Source organism: Mesoplodon bidens (genome assembly GCF_964165515.1).
Source record: "Mesoplodon bidens genome assembly, chromosome: 2".
NCBI lineage: Eukaryota > Metazoa > Chordata > Mammalia > Artiodactyla > Ziphiidae > Mesoplodon > Mesoplodon bidens.
The window spans coordinates 1159921-1186008 of NC_138177.1; the positions used below are offsets into that span (position 1 = coordinate 1159921).

The 26088-nt window shown below is 49.1% G+C and overlaps 1 protein-coding gene across 13 annotated transcripts in view; it reads right to left on the minus strand.

The window, feature by feature from the left end:
- The window catches only part of PPP1R12B (protein phosphatase 1 regulatory subunit 12B), a 207431-nt gene that overhangs the window by 101703 nt on the left and 79640 nt on the right, over positions 1–26088 (minus strand). For 8 of the 13 annotated variants that reach the window (XR_014017455.1, XR_014017456.1, XR_014017457.1 and 5 more), the window contains 3 exons: positions 25470–25552; positions 24368–24538; positions 18250–18432 (listed from right to left, as the gene is read on the minus strand). Coding sequence is in view for 10 of the 13 variants with exons in the window: in XM_081254347.1 (XP_081110473.1) it covers positions 18250–18432; positions 24368–24538; positions 25470–25552 (437 nt within the window). In the remaining 3 variants the exon portion in view is untranslated. Of the gene's footprint in view, positions 1–18249; positions 18433–19367; positions 21776–23818; positions 23860–24367; positions 24539–25469; positions 25553–26088 lie in introns of those variants that run through there. The other 5 variants (XM_081254342.1, XM_081254343.1, XM_081254348.1 and 2 more) reach the window with 5 other exon arrangements.

Below are 26088 nucleotides of genomic sequence, written 5' to 3' on the forward strand. Positions count from 1 at the left end.
CTGGGAATGTATGCACAACAAGGTGACTATAGTTAACAACACTAATGTATTCGAAAGCTGCCAAGAGAGCAGATCTTAAAAGTGCTCATCGCAAGGAAAATATGTGTGGTGATAGATCTTGACTAAATTTATTGTGGTGATCATTTTGTAATATGCTTATCAAATCATTATGTTGTATACCAAAAAAGATTGTTTTATTTCAATTATATCAATAAAAAATAATAGAAGTTAAAAAAAAACCCCACCTTCCCTAATATTATCTTTGGTCTCAGAACAGTCTTTCCACATTGGGAAGCAGTCAACAGTATCACCCACAGTGACAGGTACAAGTTTTCCTAAGTTCTAATTTCTGCTTTAAATGTTACAATTGGCAACCTACACTCAGAATGAAAGGTTCTCTTTGCTCATTTTCAAGAGAATGTCGGCCACACGCCTACGTCTGAATAACCAGTCTGAGCAGCCACTTGTCAGGAGGAAGTGGTGCCCAGGAGAAGCAGCCAGCCCCTCACCTCTCCTCCTCGAACTACAGGCACACTCCTATTACAACTCGCTGGCCACGCTCCAATCAGTTACTACCCTTTTCCTGTATTTTCTATTCTCCTCTCTCTCTGGGTTTCATTCTGGGTGTTTTCCACTGTCCAATCTAATTAGTTCACAAATCCTCTCTTCAGCTGCTTTACTACAATTGAATTTCTTAATTTGTTATTTTATTTTTCAGTTCTAGCATTTCCATCTTTCCAAAGAGAGGGCAGTTCTCTATTGAAATTCTCTACCTTGTCTTCTATTTTCTTGAACATATTAACCGTAATTTACTATGATTATTTTAAAGTCCACATTTGATAACAATCAATATCTGGGTCTGTTCCTAGTGTCTGTATTTTCTCTTAGTCTTTTGTAAATCAGTCTTATTATGCAGTATGTCTGGTAATTTTAGAATTAATACCAGAACTTTTAATGAAAAAATGTAGTAATAACTTGCAGCTCTGGAAGATGTTGTCATCCTCCAGGAGGATATTCTTTTCTCTGGCTTAGTTAGGCTAAGAAACTGGTTCTCAAACTTTCATTGCATCAGAATCACTTGGAAGGCTTGTGAAATACAAATCTCATGAGGCTCTCCCCTCAGAAGGCCTGATTTAGCAGGTGTGGAGGGGGTCTGGGAATCTGCATTTCTGATTAGTTCTCAGGTGATGCTGCTGATGTGGAGACCACACTGTGAAAACCATGGGGTAAGGCAAACCCCCTTCACCCACTCTGAGACTGAGCCACCTGGAAGCTGGGCTTCAGTCTTTACAGAGCTGGCCATGTCTGGTAAGCCCCTCCTGCTGGAAGGCAGCCCTTTGATGGTCCCAGGGGAAGTCTGGGGTGTCCACTGGGGCCCCTGTTTCTGAACTCTCATTTCTGTTCCCTAAGCACTGAGAGATGGCTGGAAACCTCGCCCAGCTTCTCAGCCTTGTAGCCACTGCCTCACTGGCCAGCCAGCACCTTGGGGGACAAGCACAGCCAGGTGCTGGGCTCGCCTCCTATGCTGTCCTTCTCTCTAGGATCTGGGTCCCTCAAGTCCTCACCTCCTTACCATCTCTCCAATGCCTTCAAAGACTTTTTTTTCTTATGTTTATCCAGCTTTTCTGGTTATTCTCAGTGGGAGAGTTTGTCTATTAAAAGAGATGCCACAGCCTGAAACAGAAGTTCCCAACCAGGCTATATGTGAAGAGATTTTTTTCCTCCACATGGATTAGTAAACTGGAATTGCCATACATGTCTCAATCCACTGTGAGTTCGGTATGTGTGCCTCTTTCCTTAATAGATTCCTCTTCTCTGGGGGAAGTGGAAAAACCTGAGTCCCCAAACTTGCAAAGCTGTGGACCCGCCCTGGAGTCGGTGAGCGCACTGAGGACGAACCCCGCAGGAACTGCTGCCTGGGTTACCAGCCAGCACCCTCACACACCACCTCCACCTGCAAACACACACAGCACCCCACTGCACCACTTCTTGACCGCTGTCTCTCCTCTGCGTCCTAGACAGACGCCACAGTGAAGGAGCAAGTTTCTGACTGGCTTATCGCACTGCCTGCTCTGGCAAGTTTTACGGAGTAAGAGAGATGGACCTGGTAAAAACAGGTCTGAGGGTGAGATCGAGGGCCTTTTGCCTCACTTGCAGTCTTAAATATTTGAAATCATACATGCTTTTCCCGGAAAAAATTAGAAAACAGATCAACATGTGAAAATAAAAATAAACTGAATTCCACCACATGAAGATAAGCCCATTTTTATTCTACTACACGTATGCCTAGATTTTTATCTATGTATGTATATTCTACACCTATATATAGTATATTATAGTCTATTTTTAATGAATATTATGTATATTACTTTGTAACCTGTGTCAATATATGAAACTTTTACTAAGTTGTAAGAAAAAAAATCTATAAAAACAAAACCCAGAAAACCCCAGTACATGAGTTTTTTTTTTTTTTTTTTTTTTGCGGTATGTGGGCCTCTCACTGCCGTGGCCTCTCCCGTTGCGGAGCACAGGCCCAGCGGCCATGGCTCACAGGCTCAGCCGCTCCACGGCATGTGGGATCCTCCCAGACCGGGGCACGAACCCGCTTCCCCTGCATCGGCAGGCGGACTCTCAACCACTGAGCCACCAGGGAAGCCCGAGTACTTGAGTTTTAAATGTTTTTGAGGAGGGGAGGAACATTTTCATTCACTTTCGTTTACCCAGGTATGGATTCCAAATTCACAGAAGTGATGCATCTTAACATATGGTTTCCTGGGGGACACACTGCGTCTTCAGTAGAGCCTGAGTCCTTGTACCTTCTAAACCCAGACAGGGGAGCAAACTGTAGTCCTGGAGCCAAACCTGGCTGCCACATTCTGTAAATCAAGTTTTACCAATGACAGCAGCAGAGTTTAATATTTGCAATGGAGACAAAATGGCCTGCAAAACCTAAAACGTATGTTATCTGGCCGTTTACAGACAAAACTTGGCAATGCCCGTGCCAGACCGCATCCACACCCAGCACACCATCTGGGCCTCCTGAATCTGTGCACCACATGGCTCTTCACTGCCCTGAAAAGACTATGGTCTCAGCCCACAAGGTCCTGCAACGGAAGCACAGTGGCAGCCGTGGCTTCACAGCTATCCCTGCTCTGGCCTCCAGATAAAACTAGGCTAACATCCGCAATGCAGTGACAGAGGAAGGGATTCTGATGCTGAAGTCTTCTAATTACCACGCCTGTCTACTCTGTTTCCTAGAGGGCAGGAAGCATTTTTCTTTTTTTTTTTTTTTTTTTTGCAGTACGCGGGCCTCTCACTGTTGTGGCCTCTCCCGTTGCGGAGCACAGGCTCCGGACGCGCAGGCTCAGCGGCCATGGCTCACGGGCCCAGCCGCTCCGCGGCATGTGGGATCTTCCCGGACCGGGGCACGAACCCGCATCCCCTGCATCGGCAGGTGGACTCTCAACCACTGCGCCACCAGGGAAGCCCCGGAAGCATTTTTCTTTGTATTTGCTATGACTCGGAGGTTACATGAGCAGTGGAATTCAAACACTTAGCAGAGAATTTAAGCATGACCACACAAAAATAATCTGTTCCCTGCCTCTCAAGTTCACAGTGCTCCTTTACGTACTACACAGCGGCTAATTTTATCTTAAGAAGCTGTGCAAAATGCCTGGAGCAAATCATCAATGGACATCAAGAAAACCATCATCATGATAATAAAAGACCTAGACTGTCTTCTGACAAGTACAGTGTGGTGATAAAGTACCCTGACATGGGAATCAGACCGCCCGGGTTTGAACCCTGGCTCCTCAACTTCCTTGCTAGATGACCTCGGTTAAAACGTTTAAGCACTCTAAACCCAAGTGTCTTACGTAGCAGAGGTATTAACAGCTGCAACAGGTATGAGCAGAAATCAGCAGGGTTGCTGTGAGGACCAGACGCAAGTGCTCAGGACAGCCTGGCTGTGGCTTTCGCGTCACCACCACTCCTGCTGCATTGTTTCCATCCCCACGTTAATGGCTCCGCGTCGTGATTTGGAAAAGAAAGGTGCTATAATATCCATCCCACCTAGTCTAATAAAGAGTTCCCGTTAATTATTTTTCCCAGAAATGGATAATTCATTGGGAAGCGGTCTTAATGCCCAGGAAAATATTCTCCATGCAGGTTTGAAGGGCTAAGTAAAATAAAGCTACTTTAAGTAGAAGAATGAAAGGAAAATAACCAAGAAGATTTCCAGGGAGAGTACAAAGCTGTTTTCCCCAGAATGATGAGAGAATAATCTCTCATCCAGAACCCACTAACAGGAAACTGGTTTTTGGAATAGCTTTAGGGAGTCCTACATTTAAAACCTGTGAAGACAGAATGGTACTTAACGGTTACCTTCAAACGGGGCAGGAACCCAGTTGAGTGTATGTCTTTATGGCACTCGGGATGCTGCGGTCATTAATTACAGAACGTCTCCTGGTCCTCTACCAGGGCCTGTCATTCCTGGGACTACATCCTGTGTATGAGGTGGCACAGGCACAGGCACATTTCGGAGAGGTGAGAAAGAACTTCCTAAAGATCAACCTGGAAGCACGCAGGGACAGCTACAGGGCAGGGGGATGAGCTAGAGAAGAACAGAGCACCGACCTGTGCCTAAAGATTTTATGAGTTCGAGGAGTCACATGATCTAATTTCAAGACTTCAGGTAGAGGATAAAATCATTCCCATTTTACAGAAGAGCTGACCGAGGCCCAAGGGAACACTAAAGTACCCACCCAAGGTCACAGCGCTGTCAGGTGAGACCTAAAGGGAGTAGGACTGGTCGCCTGGCTCCAGCACAGCTTTTCTGACATCACACCACACGAAAATGGGCTCTTCCCCTAGTGCCACGGCACCCCAGCTGTGTGGATTCGTGCAGCAAGACATTTCTTTTTCCAAATCTAGCAGTACCAGGAGGGGGGTATTGTCTTATGTTAGGCTTGCTTCTCTTAGTGTCCCCTGATGTTTTCCAAAAGTCTGCCAACACCAACACTCCATCTTGGAAAAGGATGCTTACATATCTCCAGAGGTTGCCATTCATGTGCAGTACGGCCATCCCGGACAAGCTGGAAGGGACAGGTGACAAGAGGGACCAAATTCTCCTGCAGAGGACGCAGCCCCCACAGTGGCCAGGCGTTAGTGCAGGTTTTCCTTGCCGTTTCTAACTAGGAATGGGTGTTCCTGGGTTCTAGTGTCAGCTTAGCCATTAACTAACAAGAAAGGCTCTTTCTTGCCTTTTAGGGTCAGAGGGAAAGGAGTGGTTTGGTTTTTATTTGTTTATACCCTTGTTCTAAAGAGGACCTGGGAACTAAAGGAAATGCATACCTGCAGCAATACTTTAAACAGATGAAGAAATATGCGGGAAAGGAAAAGAATGGCCAGATACGGCTAGAGTTCTGGGTGGCCGCCAGAAGTCAGGCGCGGTTGTACACGTGGTGTCGGGAAGCTCCGCAAGGAGGCCCGAGTGACGCAGGAGGGCGGCAGAGCAGCAAGAGCAGCTCCGGAGGGTCCTGGGAGGAGAAGAGGAGGAAGCCCAGGAAGCCCCAGGCGCCCGCCGGGGCAGAAGGGCTGGAAGAGCGCACAGCAGGGGCGGCGGGGAAGAACGGAGGGGCAGGGAAGACTGGAACCAGAGGTCGTGGAAGACACAGGTTCCAGAAGGCAGATGCCCACGGCCAAGGGCACGGAGGGTCCGTGGTGGAGGCGCCGGACGGGCGAGGGGGCAGGGCTCCGATTCAGCAGGCTGGAGGGGGGGGAGGGGGGGACAGAGTGGGGTCAGAGCCCTCCCTCGAGAGCGACAGGGAGAGGGGACGAGGCGGCAGCCCGGAAAGGAGGGGCTCCATGTGAAGGTGGGAGGACAGGCACGTGGGCGGGTGCGCCTCTGTCCCCGTCCCCAGTGAGCTTTTGCTGCTCCGTCTGGGAAACACTGTGTGCCCGGCTCTGGGATCCTCCCCAAGGGAAACTCCCTGCACCCAGCACAGAATGCTGGACCAGCCTGATGGCCGACAAGACGATGCCTCAGTTGGTTTCCAAAAGCCCGGATTCCCCATTCGGATTCCAGAGAGGACGGAAAGCTTTCAATTTACTCTGTTTTTCGAAGTGGTTTCTCCCAAGACAGATACTCATTTCCTTCAAAAAACAAAACATCAAGAGAGCCTAACCCCTGTGCCCACAGTGCCAGCTGACGGTATCGCACGGCCCAGGGGAGACCAGCTCCTCGGACGCGGACCGGTGGGGTCAGAGCATGTGGGCTGTGAAGTCTCAAAGACCCGGTTTTGAATCCTGGCTTTGCCACTTACTGGCTCTGTGATTGTGGGCAGGGCCCGTCATCTGACCCTTAATTTTCTTATATGTATTAAAGAAAATAATATTCGTCTCACAAAGCTATGAGGATTAAATGCATCTAGGGAGTACTGGTGTACGGTAAGCATTCAGAACACGACTTCTCTAACCCACTCTAAACCTTTCGCATGTTTGAGGCCACCTGAGGTGCCGCCACAGCCTCCCGTCTCACGGGACCCGCCTTCTCCAAGCGCGCAGTTCGCCGCCTACACAGTCTGCCCTCGAGGGTCCACCCACCACGAGGCCTCATGGTTTCCGAGGCGTGTACCTGGCGTCCTCAGTCTCGAGGGCACAAGGCAGGCAGGCCTCTCTCGTGTCGTACCTGCAGTTCTTGCACAGCACTGAACGCGCGAACGGCAGGACAGCCACCTTCTAACTCCACACGGACCGATTCAGAAGTTAAAAGGCAACCTCGACGCATAAGCTGTGCCCTCGGCTGGAGAGCACACCAGGGCTCTTGCCTCGCAGCCCGGGGGGCTGTCGCCTGTGCCTGCTGCTCTCACGTGAAGGAACCTCCACCTGCCAGGACACACCTTCTCTGCTTACGCTAAAACACCTGAAGCGGGATGGGGTTGGTGTGCTTACCTGCCCACCAAGCCAAACACAGAGCAGGGTCTCGGGGAGCCAGCCTTCTGCGAAGTGGATCAACAGACGTGCCTCTGCTGCCCCCCTCTGGACACCAGGATCACTACACAGCAGCTTGCTCACCCCCACCCATTTACCAGACACCCTGCTGAGGAAGTGGGCTCTGTGGTACGAAGAAAACCCAGCGGAAAGAGCACCTCCCGGGGCTCCCGATGCAGGGCTGTCAGCTGGACCAGCCCTAAGGACAGGGCCACAGAAGAACACTGGCAAGAGAACCCCGGCTTCAGCCTGGGGCTGGGGGAACAGGAAGCCGGCAGAGGGGTGAACCTCAGGAGCTCCTACGGTACGAACAGAACTCTGCTCAGCAGAGAAGGTGGCAGAAGGCTGTCCCAGAAAGAAGGGTCAGCGTGGACATCAAACACGTTCAGGGAACACAAAGTGGCACGATCGCCAAAGACACAACACAGGAAGGAGAGGTGGAGCAGGGAGAGAACAGTCCAGCTCTGGCAGCTGGGCGGCAGTCCAACAGGCAGTCTCCCCGTGGGGCTGCAATGACGGCCAGCAGCAGGGGCTCCTAAATGCCTGACTCAGCCCCATTTTGAATTGTCTACAATCTGGTCCTCTGAGCAACCAAGATCAATGAGGAAACTTCTTACACGTATGGGAAAACATTTATTACCATTAGGATTCAACCTGATTGGGACTTCCCTGGTGGTGCAGTGGTTAAGAATCCACCTGCCAAGGCAGAGGACACGGGTTCGAACCCTGGTCCGGGAAGATCCCACATGCCACGGAGCAACTAAGCCCGTGCGCCAAAACTCCTGAGCCTGCGCTCTAGAGCCCATGAGCCACAACTACCGAGCACCCGTTCCACAACTACTGAAGCCCACGCGCCTAGAGCCCATGCTCCACAACAACAAGCCACCACACCACAACGAGGAGTAGCCCCCGCTCGCTGCAACTAGGGAAAGCCTGTGCGCAGCAATGAAGACCCAACGCAGCCAAAAATAATAATAAATAAAATAAAAAATAAAGTATGAAAAAAATGAAATAGAAAAGATTCAATCTGACTGTACAGTTTGTAGGAAGCAAAGTGCTTTTACCCAGACCTCAATGAGTTAGTCTCTTCATAATTTCCTGTTCAAAGGCTAACTCAAGGAGCGATCTATGCCTTCACATACCTAAACCAGCTTCTCTCTGTAATTGTCCTAAATATCTGACATTTTTTCCATCTTATTTACTTAAAATATATACTATGTAATACTTAAGCTATAAAGGATATAAACAATACAACCACCACCTTTGTACTACTACCCAACTTAAGTATAACATTACTGGTACCAGTTTCCTCTTAAAAAGCAATGCATGTTTCTACTTCCTGAAATTCTTAACGGTCCTCTGCCACTCTAACCTCTTGGATGGGGTCCTTAAGTCAGCACACATGTTTAAATCAATTAGGAACGGGAAGAAACACCAGAATAATTCCCAACTGGTCACTCCAAACACTGCACCTTAGTCTTACCACCCCCCACCCCAACCACAGCACCCAAATGGTGTGCGCAACCAGCCAGCTTCCCAAAGAACCACCAGGAAGAGATGACGGAGAGCAGAAAGACGCCCTCGGCCATCAGAGCTTCAAGCAGACACTCACCTGCGGCTCCTGCCCCTCCAGGCCCAGTGCTCACTGGTGCCCCGCCCGGCACACCAGTCGGCCCGCAAGCCCAGAACACAAAGATCGACTTCCTGCGCCTCCCGTTTCCATAAAACTGGGAATGGCAAGGACTCCACTGCCAGATCAAACCATCACAGGTGAGAGGTCAAGCACCTCAGACACACCTGCCACACACCTGCCACACACCTGTGCAGCAGCTTTCCCAGAAGCCCAATTGGTTGAAGAAGTGCCCACTCCTCCGGCTGTCCTTCCCTAGTAAACACTAGAGCTCGTTTTGTGAGGCTGTCTGTCACAAGCGACCATCTTCTTCCAACATGGGAAAATCACCTGGTATGGGGGGGGGGCTTGAGTAACAGGAGCAAAATTTGGGTCCCTCCCACATGTCACCAACACTCACAGCTCTGAAAAAAGAACCACTTTATCAGGAGATTAACTGTAAACACACGGCTGATAAGAGCTTTGTGCAGCAGGTGTCCGGTGACTGCTGGCTGCACTCTGAAGTGCCTCGGAGCTGGGGCGGAGCCGCCACAGGCTCTGCAGCTTCAGGCAGCGGCTTCCTGGCCGCCTTTGGAATGCGTGTGTGTGGGGGGGGGGCGGCATTTTTAGGCCGCCACTCCTGAACTGTTAGGTGGTGTGCTGAGGGACTGTGTGACAAATGCCACTGTCTCTGGAAATGAAGAGGGTTCATGTCTCAGTAGCTGTGTTTAGCAACAGAAATACAGAAAAAAGATAATAAGACTTCTAAATTCCAGGCCCTTCCATCTTACTGTAGTAACTCTCAGCAGGCACCAACCAGGTCTTCTTTCCCAGAACTGCTGAGTGGGGCGAAATGGTCCGAGTGTTATTTTTAAACAGCTTTACTGAGATATAGTTCACATCCCCATTCAAGTGTACCAGTCAGTGGCTTTCACTATATTCATAGTTATGCAATTATCACCATACTCAATTTTAAAACATTTTGATCACCCCAAAAGGAAGCCCCACACGCAGTATAGTCACTGCCCACGTGGTGTTTTTAAATACAGACCTACGGCGTCTTTCCCGCGGGCTAACTAGTGCCATGAGATCTGGCCCGTCGTCAACTGCAGGACGCACCGGCACTTTACCACTGAGAGAGGGAAGCGGTGCCAATCAGGTGTCAATCACACATGTTCTTTTATCACCGCTTAAAAATTACTTAATAATAGTTACTGAAAGGGATCTTTCAGACTTATTTAGACATATTTAGTACCAGCAATGTACATAACCCAGCAGAAGTAACATGAGCACCGATGACCAAATTCACACACGTGTGGGGATGGCGACTGTCAATGATAAGGTGTCCTGATGGCGGAGCTTGTGAGACGTGAAACAGCGGCCCCCAGAATCAGCAACACCCAGCGCCGCACGGCATGGCATGTGCTCGGTGACAACACAGCAGAAACTGACTTCCTAACTATGGCAAGAAAGGAGTCAGGCAAGCGTAATCTTTACCAGCTAGTGAGCTAACGTAATAACTGATCGTACAAGCAACCCAGAAACCTCCAGCACGGCAATACTTAAGAGAAGGTACCGACTGCTACCTACATTTCACTCTCTTCCTGTTCCCAGTGAGGAAGAGAGAGGACTATTTATAGCAGCAGAGCAAAGCCTGGTAAGTTCAGCGCTGCTGCGGTCTCTTAGGGAAAGCAAAGACTCATTTCGGAACAAGCACTGAGCGAGGCTGGAGGAGCCTGGGAGCCTCTTCTCTAGAACACCTCCTTGAACTGACAACTGCCTGACTTTAGCGTGGAGACAGGGAGATGAGTCAAACAACTTTAAAAAACCATGACTCAGTGTTTAATTACTTGGTTTAAATTTCTGACATTCCAAAGACGATGCCAAATTAATCTGATGACAGCTTCACTTAGTGGAATAACTACCCAGCTTATAAAGACCCCAAAGGATTCAAGAAGGTCGACACGTGCGGTATATATGACTCGGCCATAAACAGACCAAATGAAGCAAGTTGTATGTGAGCTATCTGGGAAAGACAAATAACTTTAGCTTCTCGTAGAGAAAAACTGTTTCGGCCATTTCTACAAGAAAAGAAAGGGCACCAATAAAAAAGCAGGTGTAAAATTCAGGGCTGGGGCGAGAGGATCAAAGGCGGGAGCCCGCAGACTCCAGTATTAGCCCCGGGGGTTGTTGACACTGTTGCTAAGGAAAACCTGGGGCTTTCGGAATGAAGGCAGACACCAGGCCCTGCGACAGCTGCTGCCTGCCCTGACACCCTGCCGCCTTCTGCCAGTCGCATGCCATGTGCCCTCTCCACCCTGTCATCCGCCAGCCCAGTCAATCCCTTCACAATCGGAGGACGCTGGTGGTGTCTACCGTCCTCAGGAGCAACCCCAAAATGGGATGCAGTAATCAGAGTGCCATGGAGGCAGAGACTGCTGCATTCCAGGCCACTGATGGAGATGGACCGGCCCCTGGACCAAAACTTTTTTGTAATCCAAAAGAAGAAATGGTTAGTGAGTTCAATGGGAAAGAAAAAGAGGCTTGAGTTATAGTCTCCACTGTGCCTGACTCAAGGTGTGATATCAGGCAAATCACTCCATGCTCTCAGGGCCTCGGCATTTCCATCTGCAAAACAGGGGCATAACTCCTCTTCCTTTCCATCAGGTAAAAGGAACACATTGGTCACAGGGGAGCTTTTCAGGAAAAAAAAAAAAAAAGAAAAGAAAAAGAAAGAAAACTAAAACAAGGAACTTTGTAAATCCAAGATTGTGCCCTTCTCAAAAGTAATAAACTTTCAGAGGTCCTGCCCTGAGCTTATGTAACAAAATCACAAATTATCTAGAATCCTGCATAAATTATCTTGACTCGCTTGACTACCATGTCTACTCTTCAATGACTGTGGCCATCTTCACAGACTTACATCATAATAGGGACTGTTGTCCACAGAATTAATTTTTTTTCAAGCTCACCTGCCCCCCACCCCCATTACAATGGTAATTCTTCATCACTCTGGAACTCTGGAAAATACAGGAAAAAATAAAAATTACCCATCATCCCTCAGAAAAATCTAGTATTATTAACCTTTCCGTGTTGATCATGATTTGGGATCATAATGACCACTTGAATCCAGCCCTGTCTACTGATGTATCTGTAATCATATCTGTAGTTCACAGGCTGAGTGAAGGGCCACCCTCCCCGAGGAGAGCAGCGCCCTCTCCCTGGCCAGTGCTGCACGCACCCACTTCCCCCCTCTTCGAACAAAACCCGCTCAGAAAGGGAAAGTCAGGTGTGCTGGTTCCATGGGAAGACCCACACCCCAATGCACGAGCTCTAGTTACCCTGCAAACAGGGATTCTTTCTGAGATGACTTTTCCGCTGGTCAGGTCTTGCTATGGCAAGTTTGAAGACCCATTTGCCTGACGCTAATTGTTTCCAACGGGACCTATCAACACAGGCTCCAGGCCTTCATTTCCCAGCAAGAGCCAAAATGCTTCCACAAGGAGCTGATTACAGAGCAAGCTGCAGCTTCAAGAGAAGAATTAGTACCCAGCATGCTCTTTCAGAAGGAAAATTTAGTTCTTTTCAAAACATGTGCTTTTTTTCTTTCAGCGTGTGTTTGTCTGAAGGAGAAACTGAACGGCTTTAATTCTGTAAAGGCTTAAACGACGTTTTATTTGATCAAGCCATTCCCCGCTGAAAGCACTCCAGTCCACAGCTCTGAGAGCAGAAGTTCAAGTTTCTCAGCACAGCACAGACAGAAACTACACCATGTGGTTCCTGCCCGCCTCTCTCTAGCGCCACAATTTCCAAAGTATTCCCAATGGAGTACCAGTCAGGTTTCTGCGAAAAAAACAACACTATTCGATGGACACAGAAATTTGGCAACTGCTGCAAATTCTAACCAGCCCCACGCCCTGGAGAGGAGCGATCCCCAGGTTTGGGAGCAACCGTTTACCTGTGTTTAAGCCGTCGTTTCACAAATGCGCTGGGCCACAGAACACTTCCGCGCCTAAATCCACCTCACACAAGACACCTGCGGAAACGCTGCCCTGGCCTTGCCCTCCTCCCAGGGCCAGGCACGGCGAACTTGCTCCCCGAATTTCTCACGTCCCTCTAAAATACCACCCTCCTGTCAAAACCAGCCTCTCAAAACTCAAGCCCAGGCACCTCCTCTGCGGCCCCTTCCCTGCCCCTCTTCTCCAGACCCACTCCGTTCCCACAGCGGACACTGCGCTGCAGCTTCTGAGCTGCCTTCCACACGGACACGCGCTCGCTTCTCCCCGACCTTGGATCCGTAACGCCCATGTGCCGGGCACACGGCAACCTCTCCCTAGACGGCTGTTAGACGCCTCACACACGCAGGTTCCCGTAGCAGCTCTCTACCGGATACAACAGTGCGTCTGCAGCATCTTCTGTCTCAACAGCTACTCCTGATGCACTTACCTCACTGCTCCTCTAGATCGCTCGCTCTATCTTTAGTACAGCTGGTCACTTCTAACTATTGTTACTGTGAAATAAAGTCCGTATTTTATGGCAAGACAAGAACAACTCAAACATAAACACCTCTGCTCTGCCCTCGGGCCCCCGCTCTCCCCCTTACTGTGCAGGGCGTATCTGCATTTTACATCGACCAAACCTCCATCAGCCACGAAGAGCAGCGTTCTCCCAGCACCAGCAAGACAGCGCCTTAAAGACAACCTTCCTTCTTGATGGGGCCACGATGACGCCCAGACGTGGCTTGTGTGACCTGTCAATAAGACGTCATTTCACGTACGGCCTTGTGTCTCAAAAGCTTATGCTACTGTGCCATGACCTCTAACGGGCGAACAGTTCTTGGAGCTTGCTGAGATGTTCTTCCAGGTTATAATCCTCAAATCTGGCTCAAATAAAATTCTCCACTTCTTTCTGAGATCAAGTGACTAATTTTCGTCGACATCACCAATTGAAGTCCTGGTCTGAGTTTTCTGTCTGCCGTGCCTCTGCATCCTGAGCATCTAGACCCTACCCCGGGAGCTCTCCCTCATGCTGCCTCTCCCTCTCCAGTGTTCCCAGTGCTCTGTGTGAGTTTTCCTCTGGTGAGGACTGTTGTACAGAAAGCCCTTGGACCTCAGGTTGAAGATGTGTTTATCTTCAAGGTAGATTTGAATTTGTTTGTGCCATGATGGCCCCCAAATTTTAAGAGTACAGACCTACTTCCTACGTTAAATTCTTGGCTTGGGATTTCCAAACTATATGGGTAGTAAAAATATCCCATGAAAGATTTTTCTGACAACAAAGACTACTGTACACAGAAAATTGTATTCAATATCTTGTAATAACCTACAATGGAGAAGAATCTCAGAAAGAGTACATAAACATATTCTTTAAAAAATATAGTCTTTTTTTTTAGGTAAGAAGTGGATTGATTGATTGACTTGTGGGCCGCGTTTGGTCTTCGTTGCTGCGCGCGGGCTTTCTCTAGTTGCAGCAAGCGGGGGCTACTCTTCGTTGCGGCGCGCGGGCTTCTCATTGCGGTGGCTTCTCGTTGCGGTGGCTTCTCTTTGCGGAGCACAGGCTCTAGGCACATGGGCTTCAATAGCTGCGGCGTGCAGGTTCAGTAGCTGTGGCTCACGGGCTCTAGAGCGCAGGCTTAGTAGTTGTGGCACACGGGCTCAGCTGCTCTGCGGCATGTGGGATCTTCCTGGACCAGGGCTCGAACCCGTGTCCCTTGCATTGGCAGGGGGATTCTTAACCACCGTGCCACCAGGGAAGTCCCTATATATATTCTTTTTTTTTTTTTTTTTTTTTTTTTTTTTGCGGTACGCGGGCCTCTCACTGTTCTGGCCTCTCCCATTGCGGAGCACAGGCTCCGGACACGCAGGCTCAGCGGCCATGGCTCACGGGCCCAGCCACTCCGCAGCACGTGGGATCTTCCCGGACCGGGGCTCGAACCCGCGTCCCCTGCATCAGCAGGCGGACTCTCAACCACTGAGCCACCAGGGAAGCCCCCCTATATATATTCTTAAGAAAAAAACCTGCCTAGACTCTTGACACATCTTTGGACCGTGGGCAAAGAACTGGGCAGCCCTTTGAGAATTTCAGCTCTATGCAGGTTCTTGGTGATGGATCCAAGCCTAGTCAGGTCCACAGCCACGCGTCTTACATCCACACACGGCACTAAACCAGAGCCTCCAGACTCTAGGTCTCATACCACCCTGGCCCACTCAGACCATTCTGGCTTTTGGGGTCTCTTCATTTCTGTCACCTGAGAGTTCCCTTTCATTCTTCTGAACTGAGCCACCCTTGCGTCTGTTTATAATAGGAACAGGGCCCTTGTGGGCCTGTCTGCCACGCTGCTGGAACCACCCCCTAAATAAACGATGAGCACATTCACTCTTTTCCATCTCCTCCAACGACGACCTCGGTGCCAGCTACTGCTCTTCTTCACGCTTGCTCCTCTGCAGTGGTCTCCTAACTGGTCACCTCACATCCATTCCTGTCTATTCTTCCCCTGTCCACTTCGTATGCAATACCGCAACCAGAGTTTAAAAGGCAGAATTTTTTAAAATGTAAGTCACATCAACTTTTTTTTTGTCTCAAATCTTCTACTGACAGATGACCCAGAAATTCTACTCCTAGGTACACACCCAAGAGAAATGAAAACATATGTTCACACAAAAACTTGTACATGAATGCTTATAATAACATTCTTCAAATAGCTGAAAGGTGGAAACAATCCAAATGTCCCCCAACCTATGAATGGCACACAAAATGCAGTATATCCACGTAACGAAACAGTATCCGGCCATGAAAAGAATAAAGTACTGATGCATGCTACAACACAGATGAGTCTTGAAAACATGCCGCTGAGGGAAAGGAGCCGGTCACAGAAGACCACATACTGATTCCATTTAGATGAAATCTCCAGAGCAGGCAACTTGACAGAAACAGAAAGTAGATGAGTGGTTGCTTAGGCCTCGGGGGAAGGGGGAGACGGGGTGGCGACAGCTAAAGGGTACAGGATTTCTTTTTAAGGTGATGAAAATGCTCTAAAACTGACTGTGGTGATGGCTGTGTTGAACTGGTGAATTACATGCTGTGTGAAGCACATCTCTGCAAAGCGGCTCAAAAAACTCTGCCGGTGGCTCACCATGGTTCTCGGCACATAAACCCACAACCTCCTCGCTGGGGGCCAGACTGCGTCACGGAGCCCTGCCTGCGCCGCGGGCCTCACCGCGGACGGCTCTGTCCCTCACTCTCTACACTCCAGCTACCATGTCTCCTTCCAGCTTCTCCGAAGGATCGAGCACCGTCCCCGCCTTGGCGTCACTGCGGTGGCTGTCTGCTCTGCCTGGAACGCCCGCCCCTCCCCCTCACCTGGCTGTTATTTGCCCTGCAGTTCTCACTCGGGCATCACACCCTGAGGGTGACTTTCTCTGACCGCCCCCCACCCCAGAAGGCGAGTCTACAGTAGGCAGGTCTTCTGTAAAGCACCAGCACAGCATCTATCACAAGTGTCATTACCCTCGTTCCTCTTCACTAGCGTATACACTTCGCAGGGGCTCAGACCACACTCATCAGCTCACGGCTGTGCGGTCTGGGCTTGTCACAGTACTTGGCAACCGCAGGTGCTCAGCAAATTCTGGAAGGAATAAACGCTGCTACAGAGCAAGTGACTGAGTCCAACGGCTCTTGTGCCAGCTATTTATTTATTTTATTATCTAATAATTTATTTTATTATTATTAAAGTAATTAATTAATATAATAAATTAATAATAAAATAATTTATTTTATTATCTAATAATTATTATTTATCTAACGAATATCTATACCATCCCTAAAATGCACTCATCTTGATATACCACATTCATATTACAATTCATTAATATCTTGACCTAATTCTTTTATTCTTACATTTGCTGCTCCTTGAGGAAATACATCCTAGTTATATAAAACATGTGGCACACGGCTGGTACTCAATAAATATTTGTGGCTTGAATAAAACTTCTAAAACAAAAATCACTATCTGTAGCAGGTTATTGATCACAGGTTATAAAATTCCCAGAAGACAGTAATCGTTTCTCTAGATTTCTCTAAATAATGGTTCACGCAACTAAATATTTAATAATGCAGTTTGATAAAGAACCTGGTTTACGCATCCTTCCAGGGACCATGATCTTAATGATGAATTTAACTCATTCCACTTGTCTCATCTCAGAAGGAATTTTTAAAGGGAGTTTTTTTCCCCAGCTAATGAAAGATTGCTTTCGCATTTAGTTTCTAGATGAAACTAACAGTATCTAAGTAACGTCTGAGCTATGAAATACATAGACATTAAATACTGAAGATTGATTTATTAAAACTTTCCTGGCTGGAAACCTATTAAAAGATGACAACTGGGCTTCCCTGGTGGCGCAGTGGTTGAGAGTCTGCCTGCCGATGCAGGGGACGCGGGTTCGTGCCCCGGTCCGGGAGGATCCCACATGCCACGGAGCGGCTGGGCCTGTGAGCCATGGCCACTGAGCCTGCGCGTCCGGAGCCTGTGCTCCGCGATGGGAGAGGCCGCGGCAGTGAGAGGCCCGCGTATGACCAAAAAAAAAAAAAAAAAAATGACAACTGTTAGCTCTGCAATCTGTTAGCCCAGAAAATGGAATTTCTTCAAGTTTTATGTAAAGAAATGAAAAAAGAAAGGGAGGAAAGGAAGAAAAACACTATTTTTCAACTTAACACCTTCCTTCTGTTTCTTCTCAAAATGCATGTCTTAGAGCTATCTTTATAATAAACGAACGTCTAAAAAGTTTAACTCATTGTACCTTGCAGATGAAAAGACACTCTGACTTGTTACACATATAGACACACTCAAAAATATAACACCTCCTTCCTTTGGATATTCAAAATAAAATGAAGTCAAAGTGAAATATAAATTTTGGTAAGATTTGACCTCTTTTTCTAGTCTTAAAAAAGGGATAATTATGGCTTCAGTCTTTATGTGGATCTGAAACTCCTAAATGGAATGCATTCTATTTTTACCACTTCTTCTAGTGGAAGAAAATGGCCTGTCCGCCTCGGTCACACCTTCCATGGTCTCTTAGCCCTGACGCTCAGCAGGCTCTCTCAGCTCCTGCCTTAGACCTCCCTGAGGTCAGCTCACGGCTGCTCCCACCATCCCTCCAAGGAGCCTGCAGATCAGCTGGCCACCGTCCCTCTACAGTATCATCGTGTGCCACCCACCTCCTGTTCTGGTGTTCGTCTCAAATTAATCAAAACTGTACACCCTAGCTCCGTTTCTCTGGGCCTTTCATCATACCACTGCTCCTCTCTGCTGCCAGAAGTCATCGTGGACCACCCAGAGCCAAACCAAAGATGCTTCTCCCTTCTCAGGTGCTCCAGCACCAAAGGGGGAAACGGTGCCTGACATGACGTGTCTCGCAAGACAAACAGAAACAAGAAATGCCTAGATCCGTAACAGAAGAAGTACCTATGTTAAATAATCAGAAAGAATGAAGATCTCCACCAAAAATCTCCCAGAGGCAAAACAGAAAACCCAAGCTGTAACATGAAGGCTCGTTTTCACAGAAGTACGTGCGATTGGGGAAAACACTCCACGCCCACCCCTCTACCTACTACCTCAAAGCAGAACCCCACAGGTGACATCAGTCGTGACACACCTCCTCCGCTCCCTGGCTTCCACAGAGGAGTCCGTTCCAGGAGTGGAGAGCACAGCAGCAGCTGAAACCCCATTGGCAGTGCTAGGTGGGGGGCGATTCGTGATCACACAGAGGGGGGTGCCGCAAGAGGCACTGTCTACTGTTCTCTCCGCTGCGGAGTCAGCCGGGGATTTGTAAGGAGGCCTGAAATCAAAAGGACACAAGCAGAAAGAGAACGGTCAGGCACGCACACGACAACGCGGGGGTAGAGACAGAGCTTCGAGGTGGGTTTACCCAGAGAATCTTCTCGCTCAGAATTTGTCTGGGGTTGGTCTGCTTCCTTAATTCTGAGCTCTTAAGTCTTAGAACAGTGATTACGCTTTCCGTCTGATATCTTCTGCCCAAGCAGTTATGTTTTACGGAAAATATTTTTCACTTGAGATTAGGAAAAAAAATTTTTTTGATTAGCTATGACACAAGGCAAGATAGTGACACACGCGAGAGAGCTCTGAATGAGTCCTGAGCACCATCTGGTCTCCACACACACACGACACACACTGAAGTCACTTACGATCACGTCACTGCCCTTCAGTCCCGGCAGCGAGTGCCTGCGGTGGCCTCCCAGCGGACGACCCGGAGGGCCGTCTTCCTGGGTCACCCAGACACTCGACAGACACTCTGCAACCTCACCTAGCTTAGCAACCGCTCTCTTTCCACGGAACCAAATGCCTGATTGTCCGTACTCATAACTGCAGACAGGAGAGACTGAAACCAAAACTAACAGGATTCTAATGCAACCTTAACTACAGACTTTCCAGCAGCAAGCTGTACAATTACATTCATTTACATGAAAACAAGACCTTTGTTTCTTAACAAAGAGTTGAGATCAACCATTGGCTTTCCACCCAAAAAGCTATCATTTGTGATGTCACGGCTTGTTGCTGGGGTAACAGAGATCCAAAATTGATACTCCCAAAGATGGGGAAAGAAATGAAAATGATGAATGCTAAAAAGCTGCTTTTTTCACCTACTTACAATTACCAGAATGCTTATAAGTAGCTATAAGCTCATTTTCAAATAATCACATTATTATAATAAGCTTGAATTAATCAGATCATAAAAACCTAAATATGGTACCTAGATGCCAGTATAAAATTAGAACAGTTTTGAAGTGGTATCTAAAAAATACAAGCCACTTCTCCAGAAGCAATTAATAGCTCAGAAAACAGGTGAAATTTTACATTCATTTTTTAATTTAAAAAATGAAGGCAAATAATTCCTCAAACTTACAGGATATATGAGCCTATAAGAAGCGCTAATAAAATCAGCCAGGAACAAAGCTATAAAATAATCACACTTATCGAAACCTTACATGGAATTCTTTTTAGCTTAATAACATGCTTCGGTCTCTGCAATTTCTTATGCTGGAGAAATGCCAAGGATTTTATTTGTCAAATTACAGAATAGGATTCTTACTATTATTTTGAAATACGAAATTTTACAAGTAGGTTGTTAGGATCAGAACAGAAAAAGCTCCAGAGCAGGGATTGGAGGCTCTGGAACCACCTGGGGCTGAGTGTAACCTCTCCGATCTCTTCCCTGTAAAATGGGGATAATGCTGCCTTGAAGTGCAGGGGTCTTGTGATGATTAAATCAAATAATGTCTGTGGAACACTCAGTATAGTGCCCACAATAAAAGATAAACTCAGTGGAAAGAAAATAGTGAAAAAGAAAAGAGCCCCAAGACGCACAAATCTAGGCTCCAATCCTGCCTTGGTTGCTCCTTCCTGGCCGAGTGACCTCGGGCAGATCATTACATTTTCGGTCTCAGCTTCCTCATCCATAAAATGGGGATAACGTTCCACACATCAGAGGGCTCTTTAGGACTGTATGTAACACAGCCAGCTGCCTCACCCACGTTCCTGTTCCTCTCCCTCCTTGCTAACGGGACCCTATTATTCAAGGCATCAATGTGCCTAGCCAGAAATCCACACAATTCAGTCTCCCTGGTCGCTAGAGGTGGCCAGGGAGACACAAGCAGAAGATCAGTGCGTTTGGGGAAATTCTCAGTTCAGAGGCATTCCCTCTTCGCATACTTCCCCCTTTCCTCCTCCTCCCTGCCTAGAATACAGCCATGATGGCTAGAACTCTAGCAGCTATTTTGGACCATTAGGCAACCCATGGAAATGGAAGCCACGATCTAAACATTGTGAAGCGGAAAGACAGAAGGAACACAGACCCTTTGGTGGCTCTAGAGCTATGTGCCAGCCCTGCCTATTTCTGGACTGTCTTAACTGAGAGAAAAAAACAAACCTTTAAAATAAACCTAGACAGTATTATTTGGATACACTGCTATGTGTGAGTAAAGCAAGTCCTGATGTAATTCTGTACGGTACGAGCCCCATGCCTGGCACACGCTGGGGTTCAACAAAGGGTGGCCATTACCATTCTTCCCCAGGCCTTGTTCTGAATTAATCAGTAGCCTCTCTGTGCTTCAGTGTCTCCATCTGTGGGGATAACGGTCACCATGCCTGTGCAAATGGACTGTTATGGGGCCTGGTAAATGTATAAATAATCATACGGTATTATTAGAAGCAGCCCATCATAAGCCACCCCACCTGGCCAAACAAATGAGCACCACATTTGTCAGGAAAAGAAACCCAGCGACTAGCCGGGCACCCGTCGGGCACCACCACCAGCCGTGTTCTTACTGTAACACTGGCCTCGATGACATTTTCCATTTTCTTGGTGTCAGCTGTAGAAACAAGACCCAGTGGAGGAGCCCCCGTGCTGCACCCAAAGGAGAAGATCTCTGACCACATTCACGACCACAGCTGAAGTTCTGCTCCAGGTTCACACGACACTCTGCCTGTGCCACCCCTCGGATGAGCCAGAAACCGAGAAGATGTCAGCCGGCAACAGAGTAGAGACAAACACACATCTCCTCCTTCCCACAGCGGGTGCCGCAAAACCCTCACTGCTAGAAATTCTCAGCAGGGGGCTGTAGGAGGCTCCCGGGACAAGAATCAGCGTTCCTTCCGATTTGGCTGAATGCAATCTTACAGAAAGAGTCAACAGAAGAGGTCCCTCCTGATGCTTCCTGGGAAATCAGTATAAAGGACATGCGGGATGTCTGGAACACGCGACTTAGCACAGTAGCCGGGCCCTTACGCTGCAACCCAGCTGGGAGAGCTACCAGGAGGCAGGGCCTGAGCGTTCCCCACTGTTACCTGACGAGCAGCGGCTGCCTGGCCGACACAGGTCAGAGCAAAAGCGTCCTCACTGGCTCAGGGACACTCCCCAGGAGTCCGGAGTCTCCTGGCTGGAGCCTCCAGATGTGACTCCAGCGGCGCCCAGCAGCCTTACCTGCGAGGTGCACAGACGCAGCAGGGTCTGCACTGGGTGGAGCGGGGGGGCAGGCGGCGGGCTGCCACCTGCTGCCCCAGAGCTGGAGGAACCAATGGTCATGAGTGAGGGAGCAGGAGGTGGGCTGAGATTGGCTGAGAGGTGGGGGCTTGAGGGGCCACTACGTCCACCACAGGGCGCGCTGCAAAACAGCACACGGTCACGTCCTTCAGGACACGCTGCGCGCCCCCCGCCCAGCACCACCGCCCCACCCAGACTGCGCGCTTAAAGGAAGGTGGACGGAGAGAGGGCAGGACAGCTGGGAAGTGGAGGGGCCCAGCCTGGCTTGAGCTGGGCTCTGGCAGCGAGCAGGCCTCCGCCCATCACCCCACAGAGGGAAGGCACGGGGAGGAGGAGAGATGAAGAGCAACAGGAGGGAGCGGAGCGCACGGATGGAGCGGGGCTGGGAAAGGGGGAAGACGGGAGACAGAGGCATTGTGCTAGAAAAAAGAGCTCCAACCGGCCCCCCCCCGACAAAGTCATGCAACCCCAGCTGCTTCCCTGAGGCAGGAGCAACACTGCGAAAGCTAAAGTGAGCCGAAGAACCTGCAGAGGGTTTGGAGCAGAGACTCGGGGCTGAACAGTAGAGAAGAGGACAGAGGCCGAAACGCCTCAGGAGGATGTGAGGGCTCAGGTCTAGCGAGTCACACTGTGCGGGCAACAGGGGACAGCCTTCCCGTCCCAGCTGAAGACAGGTGGGGACCATCTCAACTGCGGCAAAAAATTATCTGGATTAGAATTTCTAAAAAAAACTTCTTGACTATAACAGTCATGAAACACTTGAGGCGGGGCTGACCCAAAAAAGCCAGGAAGACTTCTTCGACAAAAGATGCATTTTACTGGGCTGTTATAAAAGGAATTTCTGCCTAAAAAATAAGAAGGAGACTGAAAATGGAAAGTTTCTGAGGTTTGGCATAGTCCAAGAATGACAAATGTCTATTCACACCTTCTGTGTGAAACAGTGACTGTACATGATTCTTTCCTTGTGAAAGATCATAAAATAAGCTTTGTAAAATAAAAAGGTGCTTTAGGATTACAGAAGCAAAGCTTTGGAAGTCCAAGGTACAGAGCAAGCTGTAGATACTTTCTCAAACGTGCTCACATGACTCAGCACGCCTCCCACCCTAAAGAGGGGTGTCCCCCCTCCTCTGTTCACCACGATGATGCCAAACGACATCTGTGAAACCAGACACTACTCACTCCATCCATCTGCTGATGGCTTGGATCCAGAAAGCCACCAACCCTGCCACAAAATAACACCAGGCCTGAACATTGAAGATGAAGATGGCGCCTTCATCTTTCCTAAGTTCTAGAACATTCTTTCCTTAGAGACGTTTTCTTGGTCTTGGATCCAGTTTGGATCCAGCCATAAGGAGTAATAAGTTATCTCTTCTGACTAAGGCCTCACCCTCGAAGACAAACAGGCAACAGCCTCATTAAAGCTAAAAACACTGAGGCTGTAGGATGAAGCTTCAGTGGCATCAGTGAATTATACTTGCTCACTTTCAACGTTGAGCCCTCTCTTACAGGACGTATCTGCAGAACTGAAGGGCGTTAAAAGGTGACAGTGGGGCTTCCCTGGTGGCGCAGTGGTTGGGAGTCCGCCTGCTGATGCAGGGGACGCGGGTTCGTGCCCCGGTCCGGGAAGATCCCACATGCCGCGGAGCGGCTGGGCCCGTGAGCCATGGCCACTGAGCCTGCGTGTCCAGAGCCTGTGCTCCGCAACGGGAGACGCCACAACAGTGGGAGGCCTGCATACCGCAAAAAAAAAAAAAAAGGTGACAGTGGCTGTTTGGTTTATGGCACATTCCGTCATTAACTGGTTGACGAGATTATTCCTATCAAGCGAAAATAGGTTTTGATCCCAAACACACAGTCTGTGGCCAAAGTCTGTGTCTAGGGTAGCCAAGAATCACCTAAACACCTACGGATGAAGGCTGTGGCATGATGAGGCAGTTGGAGGGGTGTGGTTGAGAGAGTACAAGTGAAGAAAGAACTCAGAGGAAGCAATGAGAATCAGATTCCTCCACATCAGCAGCAACGTTCAAACAGAAATATTAATTAAGTGTGTCTTATAGCTTAATGGCTCTGGCAAAGGTGCTTTGCTTGCTGGCTGGTATGTGGCAAAGAAGATAACTGCAGAAAGGGGTATACAGATGAGAAAAGGGGAAGGAAACCCAGGTACCTTCTCTGCACCAGACTTGCGAGTTTCATATCTTGATGGATCTGAGGGCCATTAAAGTCATAAAAAAAAAAAACAACTCAAGTCCCTAAATTAACAGGTTTCAATATGAAATTTTTTTAATGCAATTAACATCTGTCCCCATCCTGCCCCCGCTATACCCTACAGGCCCCTCCCTGCCTCCCCACAAAGTGTGACTTGAGCTGAGGAAGGAGAGCTGGCTACCGGGCAAGGGCGACTTAAATTCAGTCCTGCTCAGAGTCTACCCGAAGTCATAGCTGGTTGAAGATTTTACAGGACTGAAAGGATGGAGTATATATTCAGATCTGTCTGTGGGGAGAACTTGGAATTAGCTTACTCTGATTCAGTTAGGGAAAGAAATTAACTTTGATTTAAAATTACTTAAGATGTTACTCCCAAGAAATCTAAAAGCAATTCAGTTCTTGATTCGTTTCTGTGGAGCTAACTGGGTGTAAAAAGGCATGCAATTTACTGCCCATCTGCCCATGGCCAGAGCGAAGGAAACCACCTCCCAGCCTTGGAGCCTGGTACCTTTTCAGGTAGGTTGTCACGTAGGTGGAAGGGGCGGCCGTCTGCAGAGATTCGCTCCCCTCCGCTCCGTCCCTCCGCAGCTGGCGGGCGGGGGGGCCGCTCCGCACCAGGTGAGCAGCCGACTCTCTGTGGATGCAGGATGGACACAAAACAAAACACTGGCCCTGCCCTCTGTCCAGGGCATGGCATAAACTGGGAGGGGGGGCTGGGCAGGCGGAGCGCATGTGGCTGCAGAGACAGCAACGGGACCCTTTTCAAGAGATAGGTGTTCATACACCTGTCTCCCCGCACAGACGGGGGACTGGATAAGGCTTCCCGTCTGCTTCCTTTTAGCAACTTCAAAGCCAGCCCATCTCAGTAGGTACCAAGTGCTCGTGGTGCGGATCTAGAGCCCTTTTGTAAGGAGAGGCCACTTCGTTCCTCAGTTAGAAAGCCTGGCAGGTCAGCCCGGTGTGGGTCGCTCAGAGCAAGCAGAGGCGGGACGGGGGAGGCAGAGAGGATTAGCGCGCAAGTGAAGGAGCCTCAGCTTCCTACCCGGGCGACGCCCAGGAGCGGCCTGGCACCTCTTCCTAACCGCAGCTGGTAACCCGGGGAGGTCCCCCAGGGCAGTCCTTCCCGAGCTTTAACGTGCCTTTCAACCACCGAGGGGACTCTGTGCGAGTGCCCAGCTACTTCAGCAGGTCTGGGCGGGACTGAGACTCCGCATTGCTAACGGGCTTCCAGCGGCCCTGGTGCTGCTGGTTGGAGGACCGCACCTTGAGAAGCAAGGCTCTAGCCCAGGCTCTGCTCTGAGATGCAGCGATACCTCAACATTCCCATATTCATTTTAACTGATGAGGAAGACTTTACTTACAAATTAGAAGTTGATCAATTCAATTAAATAACCACATTTTTAGTGTTCACCAGGGGACAGGCCCTGTCCTGGGCACGAGGAGCGCCTGAGACTCCAGTGGACACAGATCCCACATGCACAGAGCCGGCTGTGGACTAAAGCGAACCCACACGGGAGGGTCGACCTGAAGGGCGCAGCACCGGCAAAGCACGGGCGGAGGGCTAGGCTCCTGAGCGGGAGGATGGCCGCAGGCCCCCATGTGCTGAGTACCTGTTTTCCTTCTCCTCCAGGTCGCTGGCGCTGCTCAGCCTCCGCGACCCCAATGAACTGAAAGAGCTTCTGTTTTCTCTCTCCTGTAAAACCAAAACAAGGAACACACAGGGAAGGCACAGTACTGACACAGTGTAAAACATTTTGGGTAAAAAAGCAGAACTTAATATACCTATATAATCTTATTTCCAGATTCAATACCAAATCCAGTTTGAGTGGTATTAAAAAAGGTTAGCACTCAAAGGCTCATTCCCAACTCTCCTCCATTAAAAACCAATATGTAGGCAAATAATTCTCATGGGGAAAGCCAGGACCATCAGACAGGAAAGAGCAGCACAAGTTACACCAAGCAGCGGCCCTACAGAGCCAGGGAGCTTCTGGAAAGCCACAGACAGCAACTGCACTCTGAAGTTCTTTTCCTCGAAGTGCAGCCTCAGGTACAAACGGGCCCCAGAGCTAATGCAGCCAACACACCTCGGGCCCGAGCGTGTCCGGAAACCCAGGACCGACCGAGCGAGGGGTCTGTGGTTAAGGGAGACCCAGCCCCAGAGGGGTGCACCAAGCGAGCCCTGTGAACTCTGGAACCAGAGTGAAGACACAGAAGCGTGCTCCTTCTGGA